Source organism: Haliaeetus albicilla, chromosome 2, assembly GCF_947461875.1.
Source record: "Haliaeetus albicilla chromosome 2, bHalAlb1.1, whole genome shotgun sequence".
In the NCBI taxonomy this organism is placed as follows: Eukaryota; Metazoa; Chordata; class Aves; order Accipitriformes; family Accipitridae; genus Haliaeetus; species Haliaeetus albicilla.
This window is the reverse complement of record NC_091484.1, coordinates 74,750,199-74,775,749: the sequence shown is the minus strand read 5'-3', so window position 1 is coordinate 74,775,749 and position 25,551 is coordinate 74,750,199. Positions and strand designations below refer to the sequence as shown.

The 25,551-nt window shown below is 49.3% G+C and overlaps 1 protein-coding gene across 2 annotated transcripts; it reads left to right on the top strand.

The window, feature by feature from the left end:
- The first annotated feature begins 708 nt into the window (after window positions 1-708).
- On the top strand, window positions 709-16,492 carry CSRNP1 (cysteine and serine rich nuclear protein 1). 2 transcript variants are annotated; one of them, XM_069778269.1, is made up of 5 exons: window positions 709-886; window positions 7,903-8,098; window positions 10,470-10,729; window positions 11,100-11,396; window positions 12,561-16,492. In XM_069778269.1, exons 2-5 carry the CDS (start codon window positions 7,927-7,929, stop codon window positions 13,542-13,544), a joined length of 1,713 nt encoding a protein of 570 aa, XP_069634370.1. In that variant the 5' UTR covers window positions 709-886; window positions 7,903-7,926; the 3' UTR covers window positions 13,545-16,492. The 2 variants fall into 2 exon arrangements, with proteins under 2 accessions (XP_069634370.1, XP_069634371.1); XM_069778270.1 differs by lacking the exon at window positions 709-886 and adding an exon at window positions 2,820-4,930.
- The last annotated feature ends 9,059 nt before the right edge of the window (window positions 16,493-25,551 follow it).

The following is a 25,551-nucleotide window of genomic DNA, read 5'->3' as shown; positions in this document are numbered from 1 at the left end:
AGTCCTCAAATCTGTTTTGGGGTCCAAGCTGTGCTTGTGGTTCCCTAAACCTTTGTGTGACACAACCCCCCCCCGCGGTGCCCAAATCTGTTTTGGGGTCCAACCTTTGCCTGGGAGTCCCCAAACCTTTATGTGATGCAAACCCCCCTGCAGTCCCCAATTCTGTTTTGGGGTCCAACCTTTACCTGGGGGTCCCCAACCCTTTGTGTGACACAAACTCCCCCGCAGTGTAAAAATCTGTTTTGGGGTCCAAGCTGTGCTTGTGGTTCCCTAAACCTTTGTGTGACCCAAACCCCCCTGCAGTCCCCAATTCTGTTTCGGGGTCCAACCTTTGCCTGGGGGGCCCCAACCCTTTGTGGGCTCTGCACCCCTTGAAGCACCCAAACCTCTTTCAGGGTCCCCACCTTCTTCAGGGTCCCCAGCCCCCTGTGGTCCTCAAACCCATTTTGTGCTCCAAGCTGTGCTTGTGGTTCCCTTTGCGGGACACCCCCCCCCCCCCGCCTGGGACCCACATCCATTTTGGGGCCCACACTCGCTGTCCCGTCCCCCCCCCCACCCAGCCTCTCCCGCCTCACAACGGGGGAAGGCGGGGGGGGGGGGGAATCCTGCGGTGCCGTCGGGGCGGGGCGTCCCGCCGTCCCTGACTCAGCGCCCCGCCCCGCCCGCGAAGGCGGGAGGGGAGGTGGCGGAGCAGGAAGCCGGGCGGGCCGGGTGCGCGCCGGCCCCGCGCCTGTCACCGCCTGCGTCAGAGCCCGGAGTTTTCCACTGACGAAAAAGGGCAGCGCGGCGCGGCGCGGCGTCAGCCCCGGCCCCGGTCAGCGGCAGCAGGAGGAGGAGAGGCACCGCCGCTGCCAGCCGGACACCCGCAACCCGCCGCCGCCTGAAGGTAGGGGGGTGCGGGGCAGCCGGGATGGGGCTGAGAGGAAAGCGGTGGCGGGAGAGTGTGTGGTGTGTGTGTGGAGGCGGGGGGGGGTGTCCGGGACTGCGGGTCGCGGCGGGGTCCGGTGGTCTGGCTGTCGGGACTCCGGTTCGGAGTCAGGTCGGTGCTGGCTCGCTCGTTCGCGGGGTCCGGCGCGGTGCTCGGTTCTCGGGGGTCCGGGTCACCGCTCGTCCCGGTGCTCCGTTGTCCGGTGGTGGTGGTGGGGGGGGGGGGGGTCCGTCTCGGTTCCCCGCCGTCCGGACCCGGGCAGACGCGCCGCAGCGGCGCCGTCTGGCCGGGCTGCTCCGGCCCGGGGGCGAGGGGAGACCTGGGAGGGGGGTCCGGGACCCCCCGGGGCAGCGGGACCGCGTTTCCCGGGAAGGGGTTTGGGGGGAGTGGGGGGGTGTCTTTGCCGCTCCCCCCCGGCCCGCCCGCACTTTCCCATCGGCAGAAAACGCTGTGCTGTATACACGTTATAAATCCCTAATTATTTATTGATTTGGAGTAGCGCTGAGTTCCCCCCCCCCCGGCAGTTAAGGCTCCGCTCCATCTTTTCGGCTGCGGTTCCAATTTTCTGATGTTGAAAGAAAGGCGCGGGGGGGTGGTGGTGGTGGTTTGGGGGGGGGGGTGAAGGAGAGCCTTGCCGGTTCGCTCTTCCCCAAATCTGCCCGGCTGGGGATGCTTTCCCGTCGCTACAGCAACACCTACCGACCGGCGCACGGATGGACGGACGGACGGACGGAGAGCGGACACCCCCGCCCCACACACACCCCCCCCCCCCCCACCGCCCGCCGCCTCCCGAAATAAAATCAGGGCTTTTACAGCGCACCTGAGAAAAAGAGGGAGAAAAAAACCCCAAACAACCAAAACCCCAACAACAAACAAAACTACTAAGTTTTCTCACTGTGGGATTTTTTTTTTTAATTTTTTTTTTTTTGTTTCCACCCCCCCCCCCCCGGCATCCTCCAAAGTGTCTGTCACCTCCGAGTTACATAATGTCGCTGTAGGAAGAGGCTGACACATAGGGACAGCCCTTTCCTAAAGCAGCCCTGCCTCACTAACGTCTGTAATGACAGCGCCTCGGTGGGATGGAGAGAAAACCCTCACGGCCATGTACAAACCTCAAAGTCTTGTCATTTGTTACAGGGAACTCATCAGCAATTATTATTTTTTTTCTTCTTCTTCTTTTCCACGAGAATTTTTTTTTATTATTATTTTTCCTCTGCTGAGCAGTTCGCAGATGAGGCCAGTCAAGGTTGGGGAGTTTATTTTTGGGATGGTGTGTGCGTTTGTTCTCCGTGCGGAGAGACTCTGCAGCTCCCGGCAAGCCTTTAATAATTCAGCGCAGGAAATGTGTGCGTATATATAGCAGGCAAGGTAATGCACAGCGTGTACCTACAGGAGGACAAATATGGAAACCTGGTGTGAATTATTCATGAGGTGTAATCAAATAGAGGATTTTCCTAGACAAAGCACACTTCGCCGTTTTCATATTTATTACAGCACAATCTGCGCCGAGTACATTTGAACCTCATTTCATTTGGGCCGTGTCAGATAACCTTTAATGTATTTGCTAATGTTTCTTATTTACCTTTCAAGCTGTCAGCGAGAAATAAGGGCTTGATAGGAAAATCTGAAAAGCTTTTTTCTTTGTGGCCTTCTGAAAATTAGTAGATGGAGTAAATGCTTCTGATGCTCTTCCTGGGAAAGGCGTTTTGCCTGTTCAGTCTCTGGCAGGAGAATAAACTCGTGGTGCTACGAACTGATTCATGCTCCTGCTCGGCGGCACGGGGTACTTTGGGTTTTGCTGTTGCATAGTAGGCAGAGGCTATTTTTAACTGGAGCAAGGTTATGAAACCTTAGACCCAGCTGGGTGAAAATAATCTGGCCTGAACTGGAAAGCACAGCTTGCGTGGCTGGGAACACGCACGGGACTGTCCCCCGGAGGGTCCCAGTAGGATGATCCCGCTCGCCTTGGCCCTGGTCAGCCCCAAAATTGGGAAGTGTTGTCATCGTGGAGGCTGTCACAGCGGCGCGGGGGAAACCACTTAAGTAAATATGCAAAGAATTAAAATAGTTAAATGAACGAGCAATGAATCAGTGTTGATAGCATGGTGATTATTAAGTAACCCAGAGGCGTTACTGGAATCACCGCTGCTGTTAGACATGAAATATCTGGGATAGCTAAACGGGAAGCTCAGCTCTGCACCAGTTCTTGGTGATACTCGCACCAAGGTCGCCTGACCCGCAATAAACAGAGGCGTGCAAATAAACACAGACCCCAAAAACTCCCCCGTGTTTGCTCCGCGAGTCGCTTTCGGAGCCGTACCTGGCTAAAATATGCAGTGGTGGTTTTTAAACTAATATTTACTCCTGCTAGACCTGCACAGCCACTGCGGCTCTGGGGGAGGGAGCGGGAGCCGCTCTGACTCACGGCTCAGCAGTGTGGTGAACTCGCTCCCGGCACCCGAGCCCTCGTCCCGGTGTGCCGGGAAGAGTCCACTTTGGCTTCCCGAGCTGCAGGCAGACAGCTGTGCTTGTAAAGTTGGCAAACAGGCTCAAAAAGTCACTGAAAAATAAATACTTTTAGTGCATTGCACTGAGGGGCTTTGTTTTATTTTGTTTTTACCCAAATTGCTTTGCAGAAGAAAGTTTCCTTTCGATAGCTCACGCGCAGATTTGGGATCCTTCCATTCTTTAGGATGCTCCACTGACAGAAACCCCGAAATTTAAAATGTCCTTGCTCGTAGGTGTTCTCCTGCAATACCATGGGAGTTGTGGCACAAGCAAACGCAGCTGCTGGACTTGCTGGGAGAAGTTTCCTTTACGTTGCTTGCACTGCTGCATTTGTCTGCCCGGTGCAAAGCACATACACAGCCCCAAAATATAATGCCAAAACGTCTTCTCCGCGTACTTCTGCACAAAGCTGTGATGCCTCTTAGTGCAGTCTCTTATAAATAGACTAACTGGACACTGGTAGGGCTTTTAGTTGCCTTCCTCTGCGCTCGGCTAAACAAATGCCAAACCTTCTTAAATCTAAATTACTCGAAATATTTACTGTTGAGACGTAGTCCAAGAGGAGGATAGTTAAAACATTAATTCCTCACATTCCAATGTATTAGGGCTTTACCCTGCGACTTGCCAAGCACCAGAAATGGGACTTTGCAGATTCAATTCCCTTCCCCCCAACTAGAGAGCCAACCCCCTCACTCCCCCCACCCAAACTTTAATGCTTTTAAAAAAAAAAAAAAAAAAAAAAAAGGAGGGAGAGAAAAAGAAAGGAATGCACATCTGGGCTAAATATTTGTTAGAAAGTATTCCCAGGATAGTGGGAGTTCTGGTGCCAGAGAGGAATTCCTGCGGGTTTGATCCATTGCATTATGTACTTGTTCCAAAAGCTGTTTTCAGTAAAATAGATGAGTAAGAAGTCTTAGCCAAGAACAGAATGTCTTTTTTGGCAACTAAAAGGAAGATAGGATTATTTTATTTCAGGTTATGTAAAAAAAAAAAAAAAAGGAAAGAGCGAAGAAGGTGGTAAAATCCTGCGCTCAGTGGTTCCTGCAGAGATTTGCAGTGGCAAGCACAGATATATAGATACATATTTTTTGTTTGGTTGTTTTTTTCCATGCTGCTGTGCACGTTTTTGTGACTTCTTTGTAAGACATCAGTGTGGATTTAAGATTACTTGCGGAATTACTGCAATTAAAATGTCCTCGCTGTGTCTGAATTGGCCTCTGGGTTTTTTTGGCTGAGCGGCCAGTGGTTTCAGCGACATGGCTTTCAAGGCAGCATCCAAATCGTTGGCGTGATTTCTGCTCCCAAGTGCCGGGGTGAGGAGGGGAGGAGAGGATCGTCTTCACCTTGACGGCGAAACCCCTGTCTGGAGGACATTTTTGGGGTGGATACAAGTAGATGCCGATGGGTGCAGCCCCACTACATCGCGTATAGCTCCTGAGAAGGATTTGAAAACTTGACCTGGAAAACGTCGCAGCCATAAATCAGCAAAGAGGGGTAAGGCGTTACAGGGGGAAAATTAATGTGTTTTGGCTGGTGGGCAACAGGTTCACCAGCTTTTTCCCATTAATTGAGAATCATGTCTGCACGACACCTACTTTGCATTAACAAAACAATAGGTGTTTTGAATAAGACAGTCTGCCAAAGGTGGTTTTTTTCCTATGCATTTGGCTTGTTCTCATAGATGGGAGATGCACACACCTCCCTTCATCCTGCTGCCAGACGTGGCTAATCAGCAATGATAGTATTTAAAAAAAACAATAAATAAAATTGCACCATCTTATACACAGCTTGCCTTGGCTCTGGCTTAGTGTTTTTGTTAATTCGGTTAGCTCGCTTGAGGAAGAGGCTTCATTTTTTTCTCGCTGTGTGGTTTGATGGGAGGCGGCGCGGCTCGTGATTGTCACTGTTGGGTTTGCAGGTGACCCGAGCATCAGGGCTGCATTGCTCTGCAGCATCACGATGTCCGCCTTCTCGCTTCTCTAGGAGTGCTGAAGACCAGGTAAATCCCAGCAGAAATGGATGTTGTGTGGGTTGGTTTGGTTTATTTTTGGTGCGGACCTGAGAGTTATCCCTGTTTTAGTGGTGTGATTTTGGCTGCTCCAGTACCCTCCGGTGTCTCCTGTGACGCTTGGATGTGGTCACCATCGCATCTCTGAGGACGTTTGCCATTGGACATGTGTCCTACGGGCTTTTTGGGAAGCTGGTTTCTCCCTCCCTTGGCTAGACAGTGGCATCCTTCACCGGCAACATCAGAGGTGTCCGTCGGAGCAGCGAGCGGTCGCTCTGTGGTGCGAACTGATGGTCTTTCAAGCCACGTGTGGGACTTTTTTGCAAAGTTTTTGGCCGCTCTGCGTGGACGATGGGGTTGGCTGGGATGAACAAACCTCTGGCTGCAGCCCAGGCTTTGATTCAGACCCGTGCCATGGATTTGGAGGGTTTCTTTGCTCCTGGTTGTTTCTTAAATTAAATGTGAGGCAGAGCAGAAGGCACACACACAAGAAGACTAAAAATAAAAGGTTTGTAAAGGCAGCCAGGTAGGTGGTTTAGGCGTCGTGGCTGCCTTCGAGCTCTGCTTTGCCAGGGTCCAGGCAGGAAAGGGGTTAATCCAGGTGTCAGGTAGGACGTGTGCTGCTGGGGCTGGAGGGTGGCCAAATCCACCTTCTCCCCATCTGTTTTGGATTAAGGCCAAAAAACCAACAACCCCTCCATGGCAAAACCACCTGCAGCTCTGGGGCTGCTGAGGAGGAGGAGGGATGGTGGGGATCACCTCTGCTGGGCCCCCAAGTTCAGGGGGCCATGGGGGATGCACTGGCTCCTTAGTGCATTGCAGTGAATGATTAACTTCGTCAGGCCGAGGAACTGCTTCATCCAGGGATTTTTTTGACCTTTTAGGGGACTATTGTCTCCTGGGAAGCTGTTGGTAAACATAATTAACGAGGGCTGGCGCAGGGCTTTGAAGGCACGGCGTGTGCTCCCGTCCTGCTACGTGTTCCTGCACGGTGCTGTCGAGATACTGAGAATCCCATCGTTTGGAGGTTGCGAAGCCAGTGTGGTTTCTCTGCCGCCTGCTCAGGGCTGTCAGGAGGGCAGGTTTGGTGTTTTGGGTTTGTTTTTTTTCAGGGACTTAAATTAACTTCAGACATGCAAAAGAGGGTGAGAAAGTGCTACGCTTACAAAGAACAAATTTGGCAGGTGGAGGAGTTTCAGCTGGCGGGAGGGGATGGGGACTGGGTGTCTGGCACCCCCGTATCTGCACTGTCACCGTTCTGGGGGCTGTATCTGTCTGTCTGAGTGTCATCCGCGTTTTAGGGATGCTTTAGGTTTTGTGTATTACCTCTGGCTTTATTGAAGCACCGGGGTGGCTGGTAGCATCCCACCTTGCTGGGGCTCTCCCCACCTTGCTGGAGGGAGTTTCTGGCCTGGGGCTGCGTTATCTCCCACTGTGGTTGTGCCTTACAGCCCGGTGGGATGGGGTCAAAGCAAGTCAATCCTCCGGCAGCAGCCTGTTCTCAGCTTTGGGTACGGCTCACTGGCTTCAAAATAAGCTGGCAGTGACTTCTGCAGAAGCAGGGGCATCTGGTGCAGTATTGCCAGCGTGTAAAAGGAGAAACAGTCCATTATCGTCTATGCAAGAGCATCTCAGCTTAGGTGGGCTCTGATATCCGTTACCCTATTGTAGGCAAAGTGTGTAGCTTTTGTGCAATTTCAGGAGACAAAACCCCACAAACTATAAAAGCAAAGGTTAAAAGATGCAACAAAGTTATTTTTGTTTTTCCTTTTTTTCCTCTAAGATGAACAGGGGAAAAGCATGCAGGAAATTTAGGAATCTAGGCAAGTACAGAGTTCCTTTGTTTTTAATTAGCTGCGTTGTTTTTAATTGCTACTATGCTTGATACATAACCCAGCCTAAACAAGAATAGCTTATTGAATGGAGGACTGACTATGAAAGGCACCGTGAGGAGAAGGGCTGTTCTTCACAGTTGATATATTTGTATTTCAGTGCTTCATTTAATAAGTCTGTTTCCCCAGGGGGCTGTAGCAAGTAAATCATGCCAACAGATTGTTCTCTGCAAACTGGCTTATTTTTGTAATTAGCAAGACGTTAAAGCTGTAACTGCATAGAAAGCGATCTGGGTAAGGAGTTAACATAAAAGAATTAGTAAGCAAAATGTAATACTTATTGTTTGATAACATTTGTGTTGATTGAATTGGTTTCCGGACAGTTTGTTGTCTGCGGTAGTCGGTTTTTCTGCAGCGTCGTAAAATGGGAGAGAGAGTCAGCAGGTGTGCACAGCGAGGGTAGTAAGGTGTGTTTTTTGCAGGGGAGCACTTTTTGGGAATCATAACCTGCGTGGCCAGGTGGACCTGGCAGAGAAGCCTTGCTGGGGGTTAAAGCCATCCTGCTCATCACCAGAAACTGCCAATATTTCCCCCGCTTTATTTTGCTTTTCTCATTTGTTTTCTAGTTGTATGAAAAATACGGCGTCATCATGAGCGGAGTATTGAAAAGGAAGTATGAAGAGCTGGGGGATGACAGTACCTACTGCTCCTCCTCCTCCTGCTCCCCCCTCTCCTCCTCAGCGTCTTCGGGCTGGGAGTCGGACGAGGAGAGCTCCCATGGAGAGCCCAAGCCCAGCTCTGCCTTAACGCCCAGCTTCACCCGTGAGTATCTCCGGCAGCCCCTTTCCTGGGATCAGCCATGCCTCTGCGTGGGGTTTTTTGTAGTGTGGTGGTGGGTCGTCACCATGCAGAGACCCCCTTGAAGCACATCTTTATGAGTGAAAGCGGCCGTAACACCAGCTCCCTGTCGTTACACCAATTGATCTTCATCTTATAATTGGCCACCATCCTCAGGGTAGTCTTCCTCAGCCCTTCCTCCCAGCATTTATCATTCCTTTATAATGTTTTTGCTGAAGTCCAGATTTCCAGGAATAGAAACCCAAGGACCTGGGTGTGCAGAGGCATGCAGGTGCCTCCAAGCCAGTGCTGTAGGACCATCCCACCATCCCTCAATCAATAGCTGTCAAGCTATTCCATAGGCAAAAACTAAACAGACAGCAAGGCCCCTAACACTGGTTTTTAAAAATGATTAACCAGTATGGTAATTACCGTTTCAGAGCTTGTTTCCTACATAAGTTGGGTACTTTGCCAAAGAACATGACACGTTTGACATTGCCTCCGCTGTTAGTACAGATAAATGCTATTTTGTTTTCCCAGCAATATCAGTTTTGAGAGCTTTTAGGAAAACACACAGAAGACAAGGTTGTAAAATCCTTTATCTGCCATGTGAAGGGAAAAATAAAAAATACAATAGGGGACCATCTTCATGGAGGAGAAATAGTCCAACCTAGTAAATTATACTGAACACCCACTGTATATAGCAGTTAAGGTCTACTTAGCAGACATACACAAACACGCAGTGGTCTGAAAAGGCTTTAGAAGTCTTGTAATAATAAAGAGTCTCATTCTTGCTTGTCTTCCCAGGTTTTGTGACAAAACAATGAACTTTTTGTATTCTCTGGCTCAATTGGAAAAGGGTCAGGAATGGGAAAACAATTTCGGAGGAGGGGTGCAGGGAGAGAGGAGCAAATGCCAAAGTGCAGCAGCTCAGCTGATAGATGATCGTGGTGGTTAACTTGCCTTTTGATAAAGAGCTAATGTTTTAGACGATTGAGTCAAGGTTATTATGAAAATGCAACGCGCAGTGCAAAGATATCATCAAAGCAACTGCAGAGCCCAGTGTGAAACCCCCAGCTATTTAGCAGAAGCTGCTGACGCAGCTGGGTGAACGCTTTTTTTTTTTTTTTCATATGAAACTGAAATGCTATATTTTGGCAAGTGAGACTTGTGAAACATGGGTGCAGCTAACTGTCCGTTCTTACACTTTCCTAGCCGCCGGGGCCAGCCAAACCAGCCGAGCCCCTCGGGTTTTCGGCAGTCCTTTTGGTTGGCTCCCTGCAGTAGGGCTGCCTGCAGCACTGCCATCCCAAGAGCAGGGCTCGGATCCCAGCTCTGCAGGAGTCACCCATCCTTTCTGGGTTATTTTTTTCCCATATTCTCCATGGTGGCAACCAAGGCATCCATGCCCCAGCAGAGAATGGGACCAAAAAACCTCACCACCGAATCTGTGCATAGCTGACTCTCGTTCCTGACAAGCTCACGCTGCACAAAAAGCAGCTCTGTAACCCAGTATCACTGCCTTTCGCTTTGCTTTTCATGGCCAGCTACATTCGTGGAAACTCACTTACTGTGACACTGCCCTGGCTAATTAGTCCACCTCTGCTACGTTTGCACGTGCAAATGTGCAGAACCAGGTATCTCTGGAGAGGCTCTGTTTTAAATGGTGTGTAGCATGTTTCAGCAGTTTAAGATAAACCAGAGTCATGTATTGCCATGTTTACCCTGGGATCACCTGCGTAAAGATTAACATCTTTGCAGCTGCTCTCAAATGAGTCTCTTGAGAATAAACTATAGATTCATAGTTCCTCCCAGTGGATGGTGAAAGGAAGTACCAGAAAAACAGCCGTTTTGGCTATTTTCTGCCCTGCCACAAAAGCTGGAGCCACACAGCGCTGGAGTGTCAGTGCTCCGGCATCCTGGGAGCAGACCATAAGCTCCTGAATGTGGGGCAGGGTGCTTGGGTTTAGAGCAAGACAGGCGTGTAGGATGGTTTGTTGCTTGTTCGTTATGCTCTGCTGCACGTAAAGAATAAGCAAATACATGCTTCCTGAAGGAAGTCAAGCGGGAAGGAGAAGCAGCAGCCGTTTCTTAGGGTGAATCTGATCAGTGACTCCGACGCATCGGGACTTGGCTTAGTTTCCTCTCCATCCTCATCCCACCTTTGAAGTATTAGATCCTAAAACACCAGAAGCCGTCTAGCGATGTTGCACCCTTGTCCCATCACGTCCCTGTTGAGAGAGTAATTTCAAGTCCTGCCTGTTTCTAGTATTTACAGCCTGTTTGTAATATTTCTGTCCTGTCTGCAGGATGGCAGTACTGACTTTGTGCTTTTTTTTTCTTCCCCCATTTTTAGCCACGTCTATCTTGAAGAAATCCAAGCGACTAAAGAAGAACAATGTGGAGTTTGACCGGGTCACTGTGTTTTACTTCCCACGCTGCCAGGGGTTCACGAGCGTGCCTAGTCGTGGGGGCTGTACGCTGGGGATGGTGAGCAAACACAGCTCCTCCCGGCAGTTCACGCTAGCGGAGTTTTCAAAGGAGCAGGAAAACGTTCGTCGGGAGAAACTCGAAGAGAAATTAAAAGAGGAGAAGTTGGAAGCGTTGAAATGGAAAGTGAGTAGGAGCATGGGGCTGGGTTGGTGAGGAGCTGGTGGATGTCATTAGTTAATGGCCAGTTTTTAGTAGGAGCCTCTCTGAGACCTGGGGGCATCAGTCCTTAACCCTGTTTAGGTCTCCAAAAAACACAGGCTCTGGTGTGGGATTTTCAGCTCAGTTCTTCACCTTCGCAAAGTGATGGAAAAGACACTGAACTCTGCGTGTCGGGTGTCTGTCAGGTCTTTGGGGGCTCTGACACAGATGTTGGTCGTGGGGTCGGCCACCATGGGGGGCAGATCTTTTCTTTCTTGTTTCTCCTGACCTGGGGGTGCTGATGGCTCTGTGTCCCCTACAAGTCCCTAATGGTTTGCCCATTTGTTGCCCTTAGCTAACCATGAATGGCACGAAGGAGTCGGAGGAGGCCAACCAGCTCACCATCGAAGACATCTCTGATGATGACATTGACGTCAGCAACGTGGACCTGGAGGATGGCTTCTTCCTCCAGCCCTACCCCGCCAAGAAGAGACGCGCGCTGCTGAAAGCCGTGGGGGTGAAGAAGATCGACAAGGAAGAGAAGCGGGAGCTGCACAACATCCGCCTGTCCCGGGAGGACTGCGGCTGTGACTGCCGGGAGGTCTGCGACCCGGAGACCTGCAGCTGCAGCTTGGCAGGCATTAAATGTCAGGTACTGCCTTTGCCTCTGGGCATGGGGGAAAAGCCGTGGCTCCAGCTGATGTGTATGTTAAAGCAGGGAGGGTTTGAGCAAGCAGGACAGAGTTAGGACAGCCTGTAAAATGCATGCGTTCCCACCTGCGCTCGGAGCGAAGCAGGCGAGAAAAGCTCTTGGAGATGCTCCCCAGGCTGCGAGGCAGACGCTGCTTGAAAGCGTCCACTTCCCAAATCACACGTGCAGCCGTCCCTGCACTGCTGCTGCAGCCGTGGGGATGTGTCTGAGCCTGCAGCGTGAATGCACCTGCCCCATCCGTTCCCACGAGACCTGTACCTGCTCGGTCTCCTGTTGGAGATAGGCCACGTGGGAATGTCTTCGTAAATGAAAGCTTCTTGCTCCCCATGCCAGACTGCAATTTCTCCTCCTCCCCCTGTTTTTATTTTTAATTTTATTTTCCCTTGGTGTGTGTCACAACTCCCAGTGCGCTCAGGCAAACGTGGGAGTCTCAGCTGAGTGTCATCCCACAGCTAGCTGTGCAGACCACCTGCAAAGTGGGATAATCCTTCCATATTCAATTAGCTTATTATATTTTTATATTTTATTTTTTATGGGTGCCTGCCTGGCTGTGTTTGGGGAGGCATATTACCTATTCTGGGTGCTGCTCACTCCCTCAATGCCATGGTTGCAGGTTGGGGATGGTGTAGGGTGAGCGTGCACAGGCAGGTGGGTGCACACAGGCTGACGGATGCTCCATGTGTGTGTCACAGCTCCCCTCTAGTGGCTGCTGCTAACAGGGACATAAAGGTGCCACAGACGCCTGTTGAGCAATTTGTCCTCTTGGCAAGGGGCAGAAGCTCATGATATGGATCAGGTATTAAATATCATGATGTAATATATAAAAATTCATGTTTGCCCCCTTATGTCTCCTTTTGGAGCATTATATTTTGCTTTTTTTGGAACCTTTTAACTTTCTTCAGTTGTACTGAAATCCAACGTTTTTATGACAACCCTTCAAAAGAGCAGGGTGTCCTTTTTTTTTTTTTTTTTTTTTTGTTTTAGTCTGCTTTTAAACCCCTCAGCTGTTACTTGGTTTCTCAGGGCAGGTGAGTCGCGAGTGTTGGCGATTTTGTGCTGCCGGGTTCAGTTCTAACCCTCCACCTCTGCTTCTCCCCGTGCCAGATGGATCACACCTCCTTCCCCTGCGGCTGCACCAAGGACGGCTGCGGCAACACCGAGGGCAGGATCGAGTTCAACCAGGCCCGCGTGCAGACCCACTTCATCCACACCATCATGAAGCTGGAGCTGGAGAAGCAGCAGCAGAGCAGCGAGAAGGTGGCGGAGGCTGAGCCCCCTTTTCGGGAGCGGCTCCCGCCCTTGGGATGTGCGACGGGTAAGGGATCCTTGGAGGAGCGTGCGGTGCCGCTGGCACCCGCCTTCCAGTTCAGCCCTGACCTGGAGGCTCTGGGGGAGAACAGCTGCAGCAGCGACATGACGGACTCCTCCATCTCCTCCCACCCCAGCGAGGACCTGGAGGAGCCCTACGAGAGCCTCCCCTCCGACAAATCCCAGTCGGACGTGGACGACGACGGCTTGGCGCGCATCCTCCACTTCAACGACTCGGATGCTGAGGAAGAGGGTGGCCGTGGCCAGGATGACCTAAGCTGCTTCCACACTGCCGACTTCTTCATCGAGGACCACGGCGGCGAGGCCAAGCCTGTCCCCGGCCACTTGTCCCACCTCTCCGAGTGCCTGGACGAGAACGCCAACCAGGACGGCGGGGGTTTGCTGGAGGACGCTGCCCATGCGCGGTGCGATGGGCTGTCGTGCTGCGCCTCATCCCCGGCTGAGGCCTGCTCCAAGAGCTACGCCGACCTCAGCCTTTCCTCTGACTCCTTGGATTTCTTCCAGTCCTTCTCGGACTATAACTTGGGACCCCTTTACAACTCCTTAAAGGAGTATGAGAACCTTGATAACTTCTCAGCGTTACAGTTTCAGTTGCCTAATTTCCCCAGCTTCCCGCAAGCCGGAGATCAGGGCTCCTGTTTCTTGGAGTCCCTCATCGGCTTGTCCGAATCCGTCCCTGAAACCCCGGCCCCTTTCACAGACAATCAACTTTTGGAGGATGCCATCAAGTCATCGTTGATGGAGACGGTGAAAGTGTGAAATGCCCATGTGGCTCAGGCGGCAAGGACCAGTGCCGAAAGGAAAACCGAAGCAGTCTGATGGGCAAACTTTCACAGAAAGGATGATGCGCTACTCAAAAATAAGGAGGAAAAAAACAAAAAAAAAGACTTTCTAAGCAAACAAACTATTTTTGGTCTTTATAGAACGTGGACGTTTTGACATACTGCAGCTACAATCAGTTCTCTCGCTGTTTGTGCAAAAATTTCTAAACTTTCATGATGGGGTAGGGTGGGGAGGGAGGGAGAAAGACTTTCATGTATTAATTTCCTTGTGTTTTGTATGAAAAGACCTGTTGAGAAATGCTCCTTGCTAACGTTGCCAGTCGTACGTACAGCCCCTTCTAGAAACATTTCAGTGTTGCAGGAACTTTTTAAGACATCTTTTTGAAGCTGTATTTATTGTGAAAATTTGTGGTTTGCGTAAGAGTTAGCCCAACACGCTCTTATGTTTAAATCGGACAAGGTTTACAGAAGAGATCCATACACTATATACATAATCATTCTTCATCTATTTATTGCAAATTCCAGAATTTAACTAGCCACCGAAGCTTGAACTAGCATGAAACCTTATTTAAATTGGTAATACCTCAGATGTATTATGTGTACAATCATATTTTTTTGCATAATATATCTGTATTTATTTATTTTCTACCTGTAGTACATGAATAGCACTGTGGTTTATCAATGACCTGGAAGGGCAATAAGGTCTTCAGCAGCACCCATCCTTAAAGAAGACCCTGTTTTTTCTAAGTCTGAAGGATGTTGGCTGTTTGGTCCTCATTTCACATTTCTAAAAGAGCTGAACGCAAGTGGGTGGGAGGGGGGACACAGGGGAAACATTTGTGCAACATCCTTTGGCTTCTGTCAGCCATCTAATAGTCAGGATGATGGTGTCTGGTCTCCATAATATTGCTATGGAGAGCAAAACAAGCAAAACCTTCAACTATTCAAGAAATAACATGAACTAGCTGTGTTTAAGCAAAAAACCCCAAAAACCCTTTTCATAAATTATTTTATAATTTATTTAATTTCCTTAGGATTTGGCCATGAGATCTTTCCCGATCAATTATGGTGCCTGAATATGCAGAGGAACTGTTAGTAGCGGTGGGGGGATGTAACGAGAAGGACCTTTGCAGCCCTGGGGGGGCTTTGGGAGAGCAAAGCCAGAGCAGCAGCTCTGTGCTCATGCTCCTCAGCAAGTGCTCCTTAGGACTCCCCAACGTCGAGGGTGTCACAGCTCCAAAATATAGTGGGTCAGACTGTTTGTACTATTATTTTTTTTTATATAGGTAAATTGGTAAATCAAGTGAAATAGATGGATATGAAGGTTATTGGGTTATTTATCCTTTGAATACGGTTTTAGAGGGAAGAAAAAGTAATGCCTGAAAACAAAGCTGACAAACTTGAAGGCTTTTGTTTCATAAAATGAGAGAAATTGTCATGTTTAGGAAGGATATTGGAGGCCCTCTCGGCCTTTTGCTATTTAAATCAGTCTGAGAACATGACACTATTTGGCCACGAGATGTAACTGGACATAAAATCTGTACGTCAGTGATACACTAAGTGCCTGTGCCAGCGGTATGGAAAAGAAAAAACAACTGGCTTTAAAACCTACTGGCTTTAAATCCCTCCTTGGAAAACATGAGATTTGGTGATGGGAGCGATTCCTGGCATTACGGGCGCCGGGGGGAGGCGGCAGCTCGGGCATCCCAGCCCCACCACCCTGGGAGCGGGGTGCTGGTGGGAGCTCCTGGGGTGTGCGCAGACACCTAGATGGTGGGGAAAAAACCCCCAAAATCCAGATTTGCGGATTTTTTCCATTGGCTGAACTGTTTATATCCCCAACAACAGGAATGGTGCTCTTGGGTACCTGGAATTTGACAGGCACCTCATGCCAACCTGCCAGCAATTTAGGAAACTTCTGGCGTACGAATATGGCAAAGGCTGTTTGTGTTTGTTCGTGTTTTTTGTTTTTTTTTTAAATCATTGTTATTACTATTTAATTGTGCATCTTCTCTGGTATTGAGCCGGTCAACTTGAAAGCGGAGCTGACCTGCCGCGGCCGTGAGTGGGTGCTCGCCCCACGCTCGCTGCCGCATCCCCCTGCAAAGCATCGCCCCCGGGGACCTCCCCGCCGGGCAGGAGGGCGACTGTAGGAATACTACTGGCAGATGGAGGATTTCCTGGACATATATATATATATATATATAATTACTATATTTTGTTGTTCTCGTCATTTCTTTAGGCTGAAAAATCCCCTTCAGTTATCTCCTAGGTGGTAGTTTCTATCCTTCAGACTGCATCAAAAATACTGACAGTTGAAAGTCTGGTACCATTCTGTATTTATTGGCACTAATATATTTTATAACATTCCTAGGTTTCTCTGCATATATATATATATATATATAAAATATATACATATATTTTATATATATATACACACACACACTTTTTTTTTAAAGAATGACGGGGATAGACTCTTGCCTTTGTGGATTTTTTTCTATAATTTATTCTTTTTATTTGTTTTTGTGCCAAAAAAAAAAAAAAAAGATTTTTTTATCTTTTTTTTTTTTTTCCCAGGGCACTGAATTGTAAATATATAATTTTTTTTCTTCTCGGTATCTGTGTAAAAAGTTGCCTGTTAAACAGTTTAAAAACTGGGTATTTATTGACACAATCTGTAATTATCTAATGTATTGATTGAAACGCTTTGGTTTCAACATAGCTTTATTTTAGCTTTCTTTGTGTATATATTGTGATTATGTTGCTTAAAGGTACAAGTTAAAAAAAATGCTTTATTTTTACCTTATCCATTTGCATTTGTTTATAAAAAAGCATATTTGTCTACAGCTGCTGTCTCTCATTTCATCAAAGCAATATGAAGAAATTTCCATTACACTTTCAATAAAAGAATTTTGTTTGAATATGGCAGCGCCTTAACCTTGTTTATCCTTTACCGTGGCTCAAAAATGTAGATGATGGGTGTGTAGACTGCATTGTATGTCACAATTGTTCCTTTTTTTTGATTTTGGCTTTTTTGACCTCTTTTTGAAGCTAATGGGTGCCTGGGCCTTCCCATCCCAAGTGTCGAGATGGGAGCATCCTCCCAGGGCAGGAGCAGCCCTTGTCCAAGCCTGATGTCCTCCAAGAGGTTTCTCCTGAGCTTGGGGACCCCTGTTGCTTCTCTTAACCCCCCCCCCCCAAAAAAAAAGCAGCCCAGAGAAGAGCATCCCCATGCCCTCGCGTGGGGGAAAGGCACGAGGGGAGCCTGGGAGGCTGAGCCCCAGCATGGGGCCAGTCCCATAGTGGGAAACCGGCCGTAGGGTCTGTCCCCAGAGCAAAGGGAACATCTTCCCTGGAGAGGCACGGAGCCGAGGCAGCTCATCCATCCCCGCGGAGCCCTCTTCCGTGTGTGGCAGCTGGGTACGGAAAGCGGGGGCAATTCCCAGGTAACCTCCAAGGTGTCCCCAGGTCCATCGCAGCCTCAACACTGGATCGTAGCGGGGAATGCTACCAAAGCCCTGGGAGGTCACACGGGAGAAGTTCTTGGGGCAGCTGGAGATGCATGAGGGGTGCTCCAAAGTCCCCCTGAGTTCATCCAGAGATGGATTTCCTTCTGGATGTCAGTCCCTGCTTCCAAATTTTAAGCTAAATCCACGTTTTGGCTGGGAGAAAGTCTGGGCTGGCAAGAGCGGTTTCTCCCAGGGCTGGGACTAGAAGGGACCTTTTTTTTGGCAATTTGCTTAATTAATTTGAGGGCAAAAATGTGATGGAACCTCTTGCTTGGCAGAGCAAGACCTGTGGCCTGGAAAGCATCTCCCGAGGCTCCCGGGGTGTCCCCGGTGCATCGCTTTGTGGTGGCATGTGACAATTGTCCTGTTCAAGTTGCTTCTTGCTCTTCTGTGACACAATGCCTTTTTTTTTCCCCCCCTAAAAAACATAAAATTCAGTGCATGGGGCTGGGGTCCAGCTGTGTTGTTTCCCCAGCTTGCTTGGTTTGTGGATGGTGGCTCCCCCTCTCCATGGGACGATGGAGAAGACAGTGATGGTGGCAGCATTCCCATCACCAAGGAGCATATAGGAGAAATCTTGGGAAACCCTTGGGAATCCCTGGAAACCTCTTTCCCTCACAGGCTACAAACCATTTCTCATCGCCCCACGGCACTCGTGGGACCTGGCAGGATGCAGCCAAAAGAAGCATCACCACGATCCTGCGCCCCAGAGGAAAAGCAGCAAAAATACGCTGGGTCCTGGCAACAGCAAGGAAATAAAAAGGGGGTGAGGATGTGAGGCAGCCCATGCTGCAAAGGAAAAGCTGAATAAATCCCAGAAACCTGGATGGGGAAATGCACACCTATCCCATGGGCTTGCAGCCGGCAGCACGGGCATAAATCGTAACCACTGGCATTGACCTGAAAGCAAGGGAAATTGGCCCAAGAATGCCATTGTCTAGTTTTCCATTGGGAATCTATTTCTAAAGGTTGCCATCTGCCTCCAGAGCAGAGAAGCTCAATTAATTGAATAAACTATTTGTTGCAAATTATTTGCTGGGCCGTAAAAGCAGCAATACTGAAAAGAGCCCCGTCTGTGGCTGTTCCGCAGCGGGCGGTGAAGCCTGGCCCCAGTTTCCCCACCCGGAAGGATGTGTTTGGTTGTGGGTTTGTTTTTTGTTTTTTTTTTCTTTTATGGGGTTCATGCCTGTAATTGCATCTTATGTTAATTATTTTCTGACTGGGAGGGGAAGAGTCCCCAGCATACGGCTCCAGCTGCCACACTGGTGGGTTTTCAGCTGATGGTGATGACTTTGCGCCGTGCAAAGGGCATCGTGGCCGGGGACCCGTCACCCACCAAGAGACGGCACCGAAACATCCCCGAGGTGCCGCATCCCATCGACCAGCTGCCGGCACAGGCATCCACCGTCCCAGCACCTCCACGGGGAAGCGGCGGAGTTTTATCACAACCTCTTTTTGCCAAGAAGAGTTCAGGTTTGCTTTGAAGAGCGAGGCGGGAGAAGCCCTGGAAGAGTTTTCCCGGCTGGTTGGGCATCACCCCTCTGCAAGGCGCTGACGTGAAAGCCGTGGCCTCTCCGCTTTTTTTTATAGGGCTGCATCTTAAAAAGAGCGAAACCAGGTGCAACCCCCAATCTGCTCCCTGGCGGTGGCAGGGCTGAGGCCGGCTGACTTTCTGCACCCGCCGGGATGGACGTACCCCAGCCCGGTGACACGGAGCTGGGACTCGGACCCCGTTTGACAGCGGGCGGTGATGCTCCTTCCCAGCCCTGGGAATCGGTGATTCATTGACCCCAGTTAAACCCATCTGCGCGCTCCCCACCTCGCTGAAGGTTTCATCGCCCTCTTTATTTTCATTTACCGTCTCTTCTTCCTCCGTACAGCCACTCTGTATGCCTTGCTTGTAACACCCAGAGGCACAGAATTACTCATCGCCCACTTTCATTTCGTTTTTAGACGCCGACAAGAGTCGAACCATGCATGTAGCCACCAGACTAGAAAGCATTTCTCTCCGGGTGGCGGAGCAGCCTCCAGAAAAAGGATGAGTCATTTGACGACCCATGGCCGGCGGCGACGGCGACGGGCTGTGACGACGCAAGGTTCGGCTCCTTCAGACCTGGGAATGAGACACCCGAGGACTTTTCTCGGCAGCAACAGCTATAAAATGACGGGTACGATGGACTTTATCTCCAGCAAGGAAAAAAAAAAAAAAAAAAAATCAACCCAGGAGCTCCAGGGCAAGGCGAGGGCAGGGGTGTTGGTTCTGCAGCAGCGGGGGCATTTCTATAGGGCCAGATCCTGCATGAGAAGGGCTTGTGTCTGCTTTGGAGGCGGGAGTGCTGGGAAAAAAATACATTTTCTCATCGCTTGACTGGCTGATAGAAGAAAAAAGGCAGGTTTGCACTGGGTGGCCGAACAGCATGACAGTGCAGGGGGTAAGGTTGCCCCAGGCCTTCTGCAAAGGCAATAAAAGCATCCCAGGTGATGCCACTGCATCCCTGCTGGCTTCAAGACCTCTGTCACGGTAACAGGCACTTTCTCCACCTGTGCACCTGCATTTTCCATGGAATTGAGCAGAAGTTTGCAGGAGCTGAGGTTTTAACTCAGACCTAGAGATCGGCTTGGCTTCCCCATAAAAAAAGCACTGTAGATTGGGCAATTGTTGACAAGTTCCTGTGGCCCATTTGAGTTTTAGTCTGTTAATGCTATGGGATGGGGAAAAAAAAAGGTTCCGCCATTATTCCTTATTCTTTGGGGTAATGATGTTCAGTATCACAGAAATCCTCATCGCACTGTAAGGAATTGTCCTCTCCACCAAAGCAACCCAAATTACACACCAAAATAAAACCAGTTTGACTTCTGCACTATGTGAGGGCCCCTGTGGTCATCATGTCTGGAGGAGCTGTGAGTCCTCAGCATCTGGGGAAATGGATGATGCTAAATGCACTGAATAAATTTAAATATTCCGGCTTCAGTGTTTTCCCTGAATAAAACAGCAAAAATTCCTGTTTTGCTAGAGCTCTGGCTAAAGTGAGACTTCAGATAAGCAGTTAATAGAGAGAACTAAGTTTTCTCCTTCACAGCTATGACCATTAGAAGGTTTCAGTGTTGCTTAATCCACAGGTTTCCATCAGCTTATTTTATACCTCTAAGCCTGCTGCAGTATTGCCATCTACAGGGCAGCTGCCTCCTTCTCCCAGCCTCTCAGCTGGCCAAATTGCTCTTGGGCAATGCTTGTCCTCCTCTGTGGGACCAGAGACACCATGTATATCACTGAGATACCATATTAAAAAAAAATAAAATAAGGCTTAAATGGCCCGCTTAGGTCTGGAGGGGAGGTGGGATGTCCTGTTGGCTGTGTTTCCATGCCTGGCCTGGCACAAACATCCACAGCTGGAGGAAACCATCTCCAGAAGGTAAATGCTCAGAAAAACCCATGGATGCACCTATATTTTGGCCAGGGAAGCTGAGTGAGGGACTAAAATGCCTGTGGCTGGGCATGCCCTGACTCCGTGGCATCGGTAGGTGCATGAAACCCATCAAAGGGGGAATGTCTGCAACCGGCGGAGCTGAAATATTTTGGCATGAGCGCGGAGGCTGTGAAGAGTTTCAGGTCAGTCCAGCTGAGGAGGCTGAAAGGCTCGAGATGGCCGGGGGACCCGATTCCCTGGGGACCACAGGAGCCACAAGCCAGGGTAAAACATTACAGGAGAGCCCTGCTGCCAGCAGGAATAACATGAAAGGATCTCCCTCCAAAATAAACCTGCTCCACTGAGATACCCTGCATAGGAAACTACTGTCTATTACATTTCCCTGGAAATAAATACTTGGCTACTACCTTGGAGTAGAGATGAGAACTTAATGGTCCTTAAGTGCTTTTCGTAGTCAAAGCATCCCAAAGTGCTTTCCAGTAATTAAGGCTAAGTAGCTGTCAGGAGGCAAGGGAGCCCGTTGCAGTCATACTCCCAACACCCATCATTTTTGCCTGCAAGTGAGCAAGGGAACGATTGGGTGAAAGAATGGTACAATTTTGACTATAGATATTTGGGGGTTATTCTGATAAAGGATAGCAGCCCCAGGGTAGGATTTAGATGAGGAGATGTCTATAACCAGAACATCTCTCTTCAGCTGTGGTGTGACTGAGGGCCTCATTGCTGAGCTTAGCTCTGTGTGACTTAAAAGCTCCCCAGCTCTGTTGTGTTTTGGGCCAGTTGAGATGCTCAAGGGTATGAAGTCATCCCCATGGGGCTGGTGGAGATGATAAGGGAGCTCAGGAGAGCTGTGCCCCTTTGACCCAGCAGGATGGGGTGGGATGGGATGTCCTCAGACCTCCCCAATGGCACTGACCACTGTATTTGATTCCTGCACCCCCGAGCTGTGTTTCACAGCATCTACAGCGTTACCTCCCCAAATAGCTCAAGGTATTGTAGCCAGTCCTACACCTCACCGGAGCACCCTACACATGGTGGGACCAGCCCTAGGCGGTAAGTCCCCTGTTGCTGCAGTTGTCTCCTTTTTCTGCTCCCCATAAAGATGTGGGGAGCACCAGTTTTCCAAAATCTAGTTCGTTCCCTGATTTAGCTCCATCATCACCACCCAGCTTTGGAGAAAAGCACGGGAACATTATATACGAGCATTATAGTACTGTGCCCAGCCTTGTTTTCCCCATACCATTGGATATTCTATCGCTGTGTCACCTAGTATCTTCACACTGTAAAACCTGCGTGAAACACTGCATTTTTTCCATAGGCTTCCCAAGCTGTGTTCCCGGGATCGCAGCTTTGCCCAGCAGCGCTGCGGAACGAGCAGCTCTAGCAAGGCTCTGGGATAGCGAGAGGTAAATGAGGCACAGGAGAAGCACACGAACCCTCTCCGCATGCTGCCAGGCTATCGCCTCCCTCTTATCCTACGCAATAAATCACGGCTGAGCAGCACAAGCTGTTCCTGTCATCGAAACGCAGAAAGAAACGCTCCTCTTGGCACCGGGGACGTGATAATGACCCTGAATTAGAGCTGTACGTCTCCAGCACCTGATTCTCCGGCTCCTGCGGGTGCAGCCTGATGTTTCTCCTCCTGGCTGTTGCAGAAACAGGTCCAGGACTTGCTCACGCAGAGGAAGAATTTAAAGGAGCCATGTCCAGCCTGGCTTTCGGAGCAGCTTGTGACAAGAAGTTTCAAGCACCCGATGGCCACGGCTGCCCCGTGGAGACCGGGGGGGTTACACGGCTGCGGGTAGAAGCAGGGACAGGGTGTCACCGCCGTCACCTCAAGGGACGAACAGGGGACGGCTGTGGCGTTTTGGGTTGTGGCAAGGCACGTGCATACTCATTAAATTGCTAACGCGGTCCCGGGAAGGCTTTTGGCCCAGGGAGCAGCAACTTCCCCGACGGTTCCCAGCTCTGCTCAGGCCAGGCCAGGGATGGAGGCTGATGAGAATTTGGGACCCCGTGTGACATCCCCCAAAGCCCCCATGGCCCACGCACTGAGCACACAGCATTAGACCCCCAGCCCAGGCATCAGGCACTGCAAAACCACCAGGCACTCTAATACTTCACTTCTCAGCATCTGAGCAATTTTTGGAAGTGGTTTGAGGGGCTGCCTTTAAAAAATCTCATTTCCAAAAGCTTTCGATCTGTGTCTTTTTAATTCCTTCTGAAACTCAAAGGGAAAAGCTTTTTATAGCCAGGCCAAGATCTCAGATGCCAGCGTGCTCCTGTCACTTGGCTGCTAAGTGCTCTTATAAGGGACATTACTCCATCACCAAGCCTAACAGATCCAGGGTCTTTCAGGAGAAGTTAAATATTTGAACTGGATATAGCAGCAGAAATCACACATGCTGTCTTAAAAGGAGCAAAAACAATTCAGTAATATTAAGGGACAGGAAAGCTGAGCTTCAGGGGGTTTTTAACTTTTCAGAAGAGGACAATTGCCAAACTCCTGAGCACCCAGGAGACACTGCCAAGTGCAGTCCAATAAAGCAAAGAGTTAAAAATACAGCTGGGACTCCACTCCTTTACAAGCCTTAAAGAAAGCGCGGCTGGTTTTGTTTTCATTTGCGCTTGCCGTAATAAGGAAGATTTATCTGTTTGCAGATCAGACCTTTGGATAACGGCAGCGAAAAGCAGCTCCTGTGTGTCATTGCTTATCTGTGTGTCTGCAAGCAAACACGAAGGACAGAGTGCAAGGCTGCGGACATGTAATTTTATCATTCTCGGCCCACAAAACTTCTTTAGCAGTCGGTGATAACCGTATCGCATATTCCTTTGGTTTGCCAATGCCCTCTAGTGGCTTTTGGAGAGAAGAAATGTGCATTCCCCAAAAAAGAGAGGATTTTGCAAAAATACTGCTATCCCCTGGGTGTGTGCAGGCTTTAGGAGAGATGGGACCTAGGTAGTTTAAAATGGAAAAAGAGCTAAATCGAAATCCTTTGTTCATAAATGCTGATCTCATACACAGCAAAAGGGGGACAGGGAACATTGTGGGATTCCCTGTGTATTCCTAGAAGATGGGTTTGTAGTTCATCAAAAGACAAATCTTGCTTTATTGTGCACGTACATCTCCCTCCCTTCCTCCTTCCCTCCCTTTACTGTGTGTATAATAGGAACATGGCTTTTATTTGGAAATGTTACGCACTGCAGATAGGCTTGCCCAGCTGGCTGGCGTATGGGCCCCTGCATGCCTGACAGCGCAGGGGATTGTTTTACACCAAATTTATTGCTTCCTCGCTAGAAAAGCACCCTCCAGAAATGCCCTTTTCTATGCATCTAGTCTTAGACAATGAACTAAAAAAAATAATCATCCTGCACAGAGAGAATTTAAGAATAAGTTAGATGGATTGTGCTTTCTATGGGTTGAGTTTGCCAATACACTTGAGGCAGATGCCCTCTATATGAGCAGCACAGTATTGAAGCTGTTTGGGAATATAAAGAGAACTCAGTTCCGCAAGCAAAACTTCTGCTGGCTGCTGTTAGAATAGAATAGAATAGACTATTTCAGTTGGAAGGGACCTACAACGATCATCTAGTCCAACTGCCTGACCAATTCAGGGCTGACCAAGTTAAAGCATGTTATTAAGGGCACTGTCCAAGTGCCTCTGGAACACTGACAGGCTTGGGGCATCGACCACCTCTCTAGGAACCCTGTTCCAGCGTCTGACCACCCTCTTGGTAAAGAAATGCTTCCTCCTGTCCAGTGTAAACCTCCCTGGATGCAGCTTGGAACCACTCCCACGCGTCCTATCACTGGATCCCAGGAAGAAGCGATCAGCACCTCCCTCTCCACTTCCCCTCCTCAAGAAGCTGTAGAGAGCGATGAGGTCGCCCCTCAGCCTCCTTTTCTCCAAACAGGAGAAGCCCAAAGTCCCTAGCGCTCCTCACAGGACATGCCTTCCAGCCCTGTCACCAGCTTGGTTGCCCTCCTCTGGATGCATTCAAGGATTTTCACATCCTTCTTAAATTGTGGGCCCAGAACTGCACACAGTACTCCAGGTGAGGCCACACTGTGGAATAATTCCTGGAGGTGACTTATTGACATGTCCACCTCTTAAGGGAAGGTAAACCTTCAGGGTGGAATGCGGTGGATATGCAAGGAATCTGTTCTGTGATAATTCCCTAAGCAACATAACCTGCAACCTTAGATGTCAGCAACACCAGGGGAGCTTGGTGTGCTGACCCTAAGAGAAACAACACGGAGGGTGGAGCAGAGTGGAGATGCCGCGGCCGAGCTCTGATATCACTGCAGGGATGGGAACTGGACGGTACTATGGAACTGATAAACCGCAGAGTTGTTACCCTGAGCCAGCCCTGAACCAGCAGTTATTCATTTTCTGTCAAAATCATGGCCTCTGGGTGAACTTTCCTCATTATAATCTAATTGTAATACCAAAACACACCTCTGTCCTAAAGGCTACCCGCCTTCAAGGTGCGACCACCCCTCACTGAGCATGTGCTCTGAATTTCTCTGGCTTATACCTTTAAAAGTAAAGTGAGGAGATTTTGTACTGATCATAATAAAGGTGTGTGTGACTAAAGTCACTCAAACTCCACCTAAAAATAAGGAAATAGTATAAAATGGCTTAAGAGAAGAGGAATGTTAGGGAAGATACCATTGTAGAAAATTCAGGAGGACATCGCTGACTTCTGGGATCACTCGACGGGCTGAACCTCTCTTCCCCCCCATAGGGACGCCTATTGGGTAAGAAAGATTTGAACACTCGGTTATACTGAGTGCTTCCCTGGGAAACTTAGAAATCTCTATAGAGCTATTCCATCATTTAACGCGTTTGTAGTCAGCTGTATTATTCATATTCTTAGTACTTGCACATGCTTTGCAGACAGTGTATTTATCACCAGCAAGGCAAAAGAATCTGCACTTCTGTTGCTTTAATAAACTGTACTATTCATTAATCCAGCCGTGAGAGTTCTCACTGAACGCGAACAAAATTCTTAAGACTGGCCGTGCTAATTCATCGAATGTGAC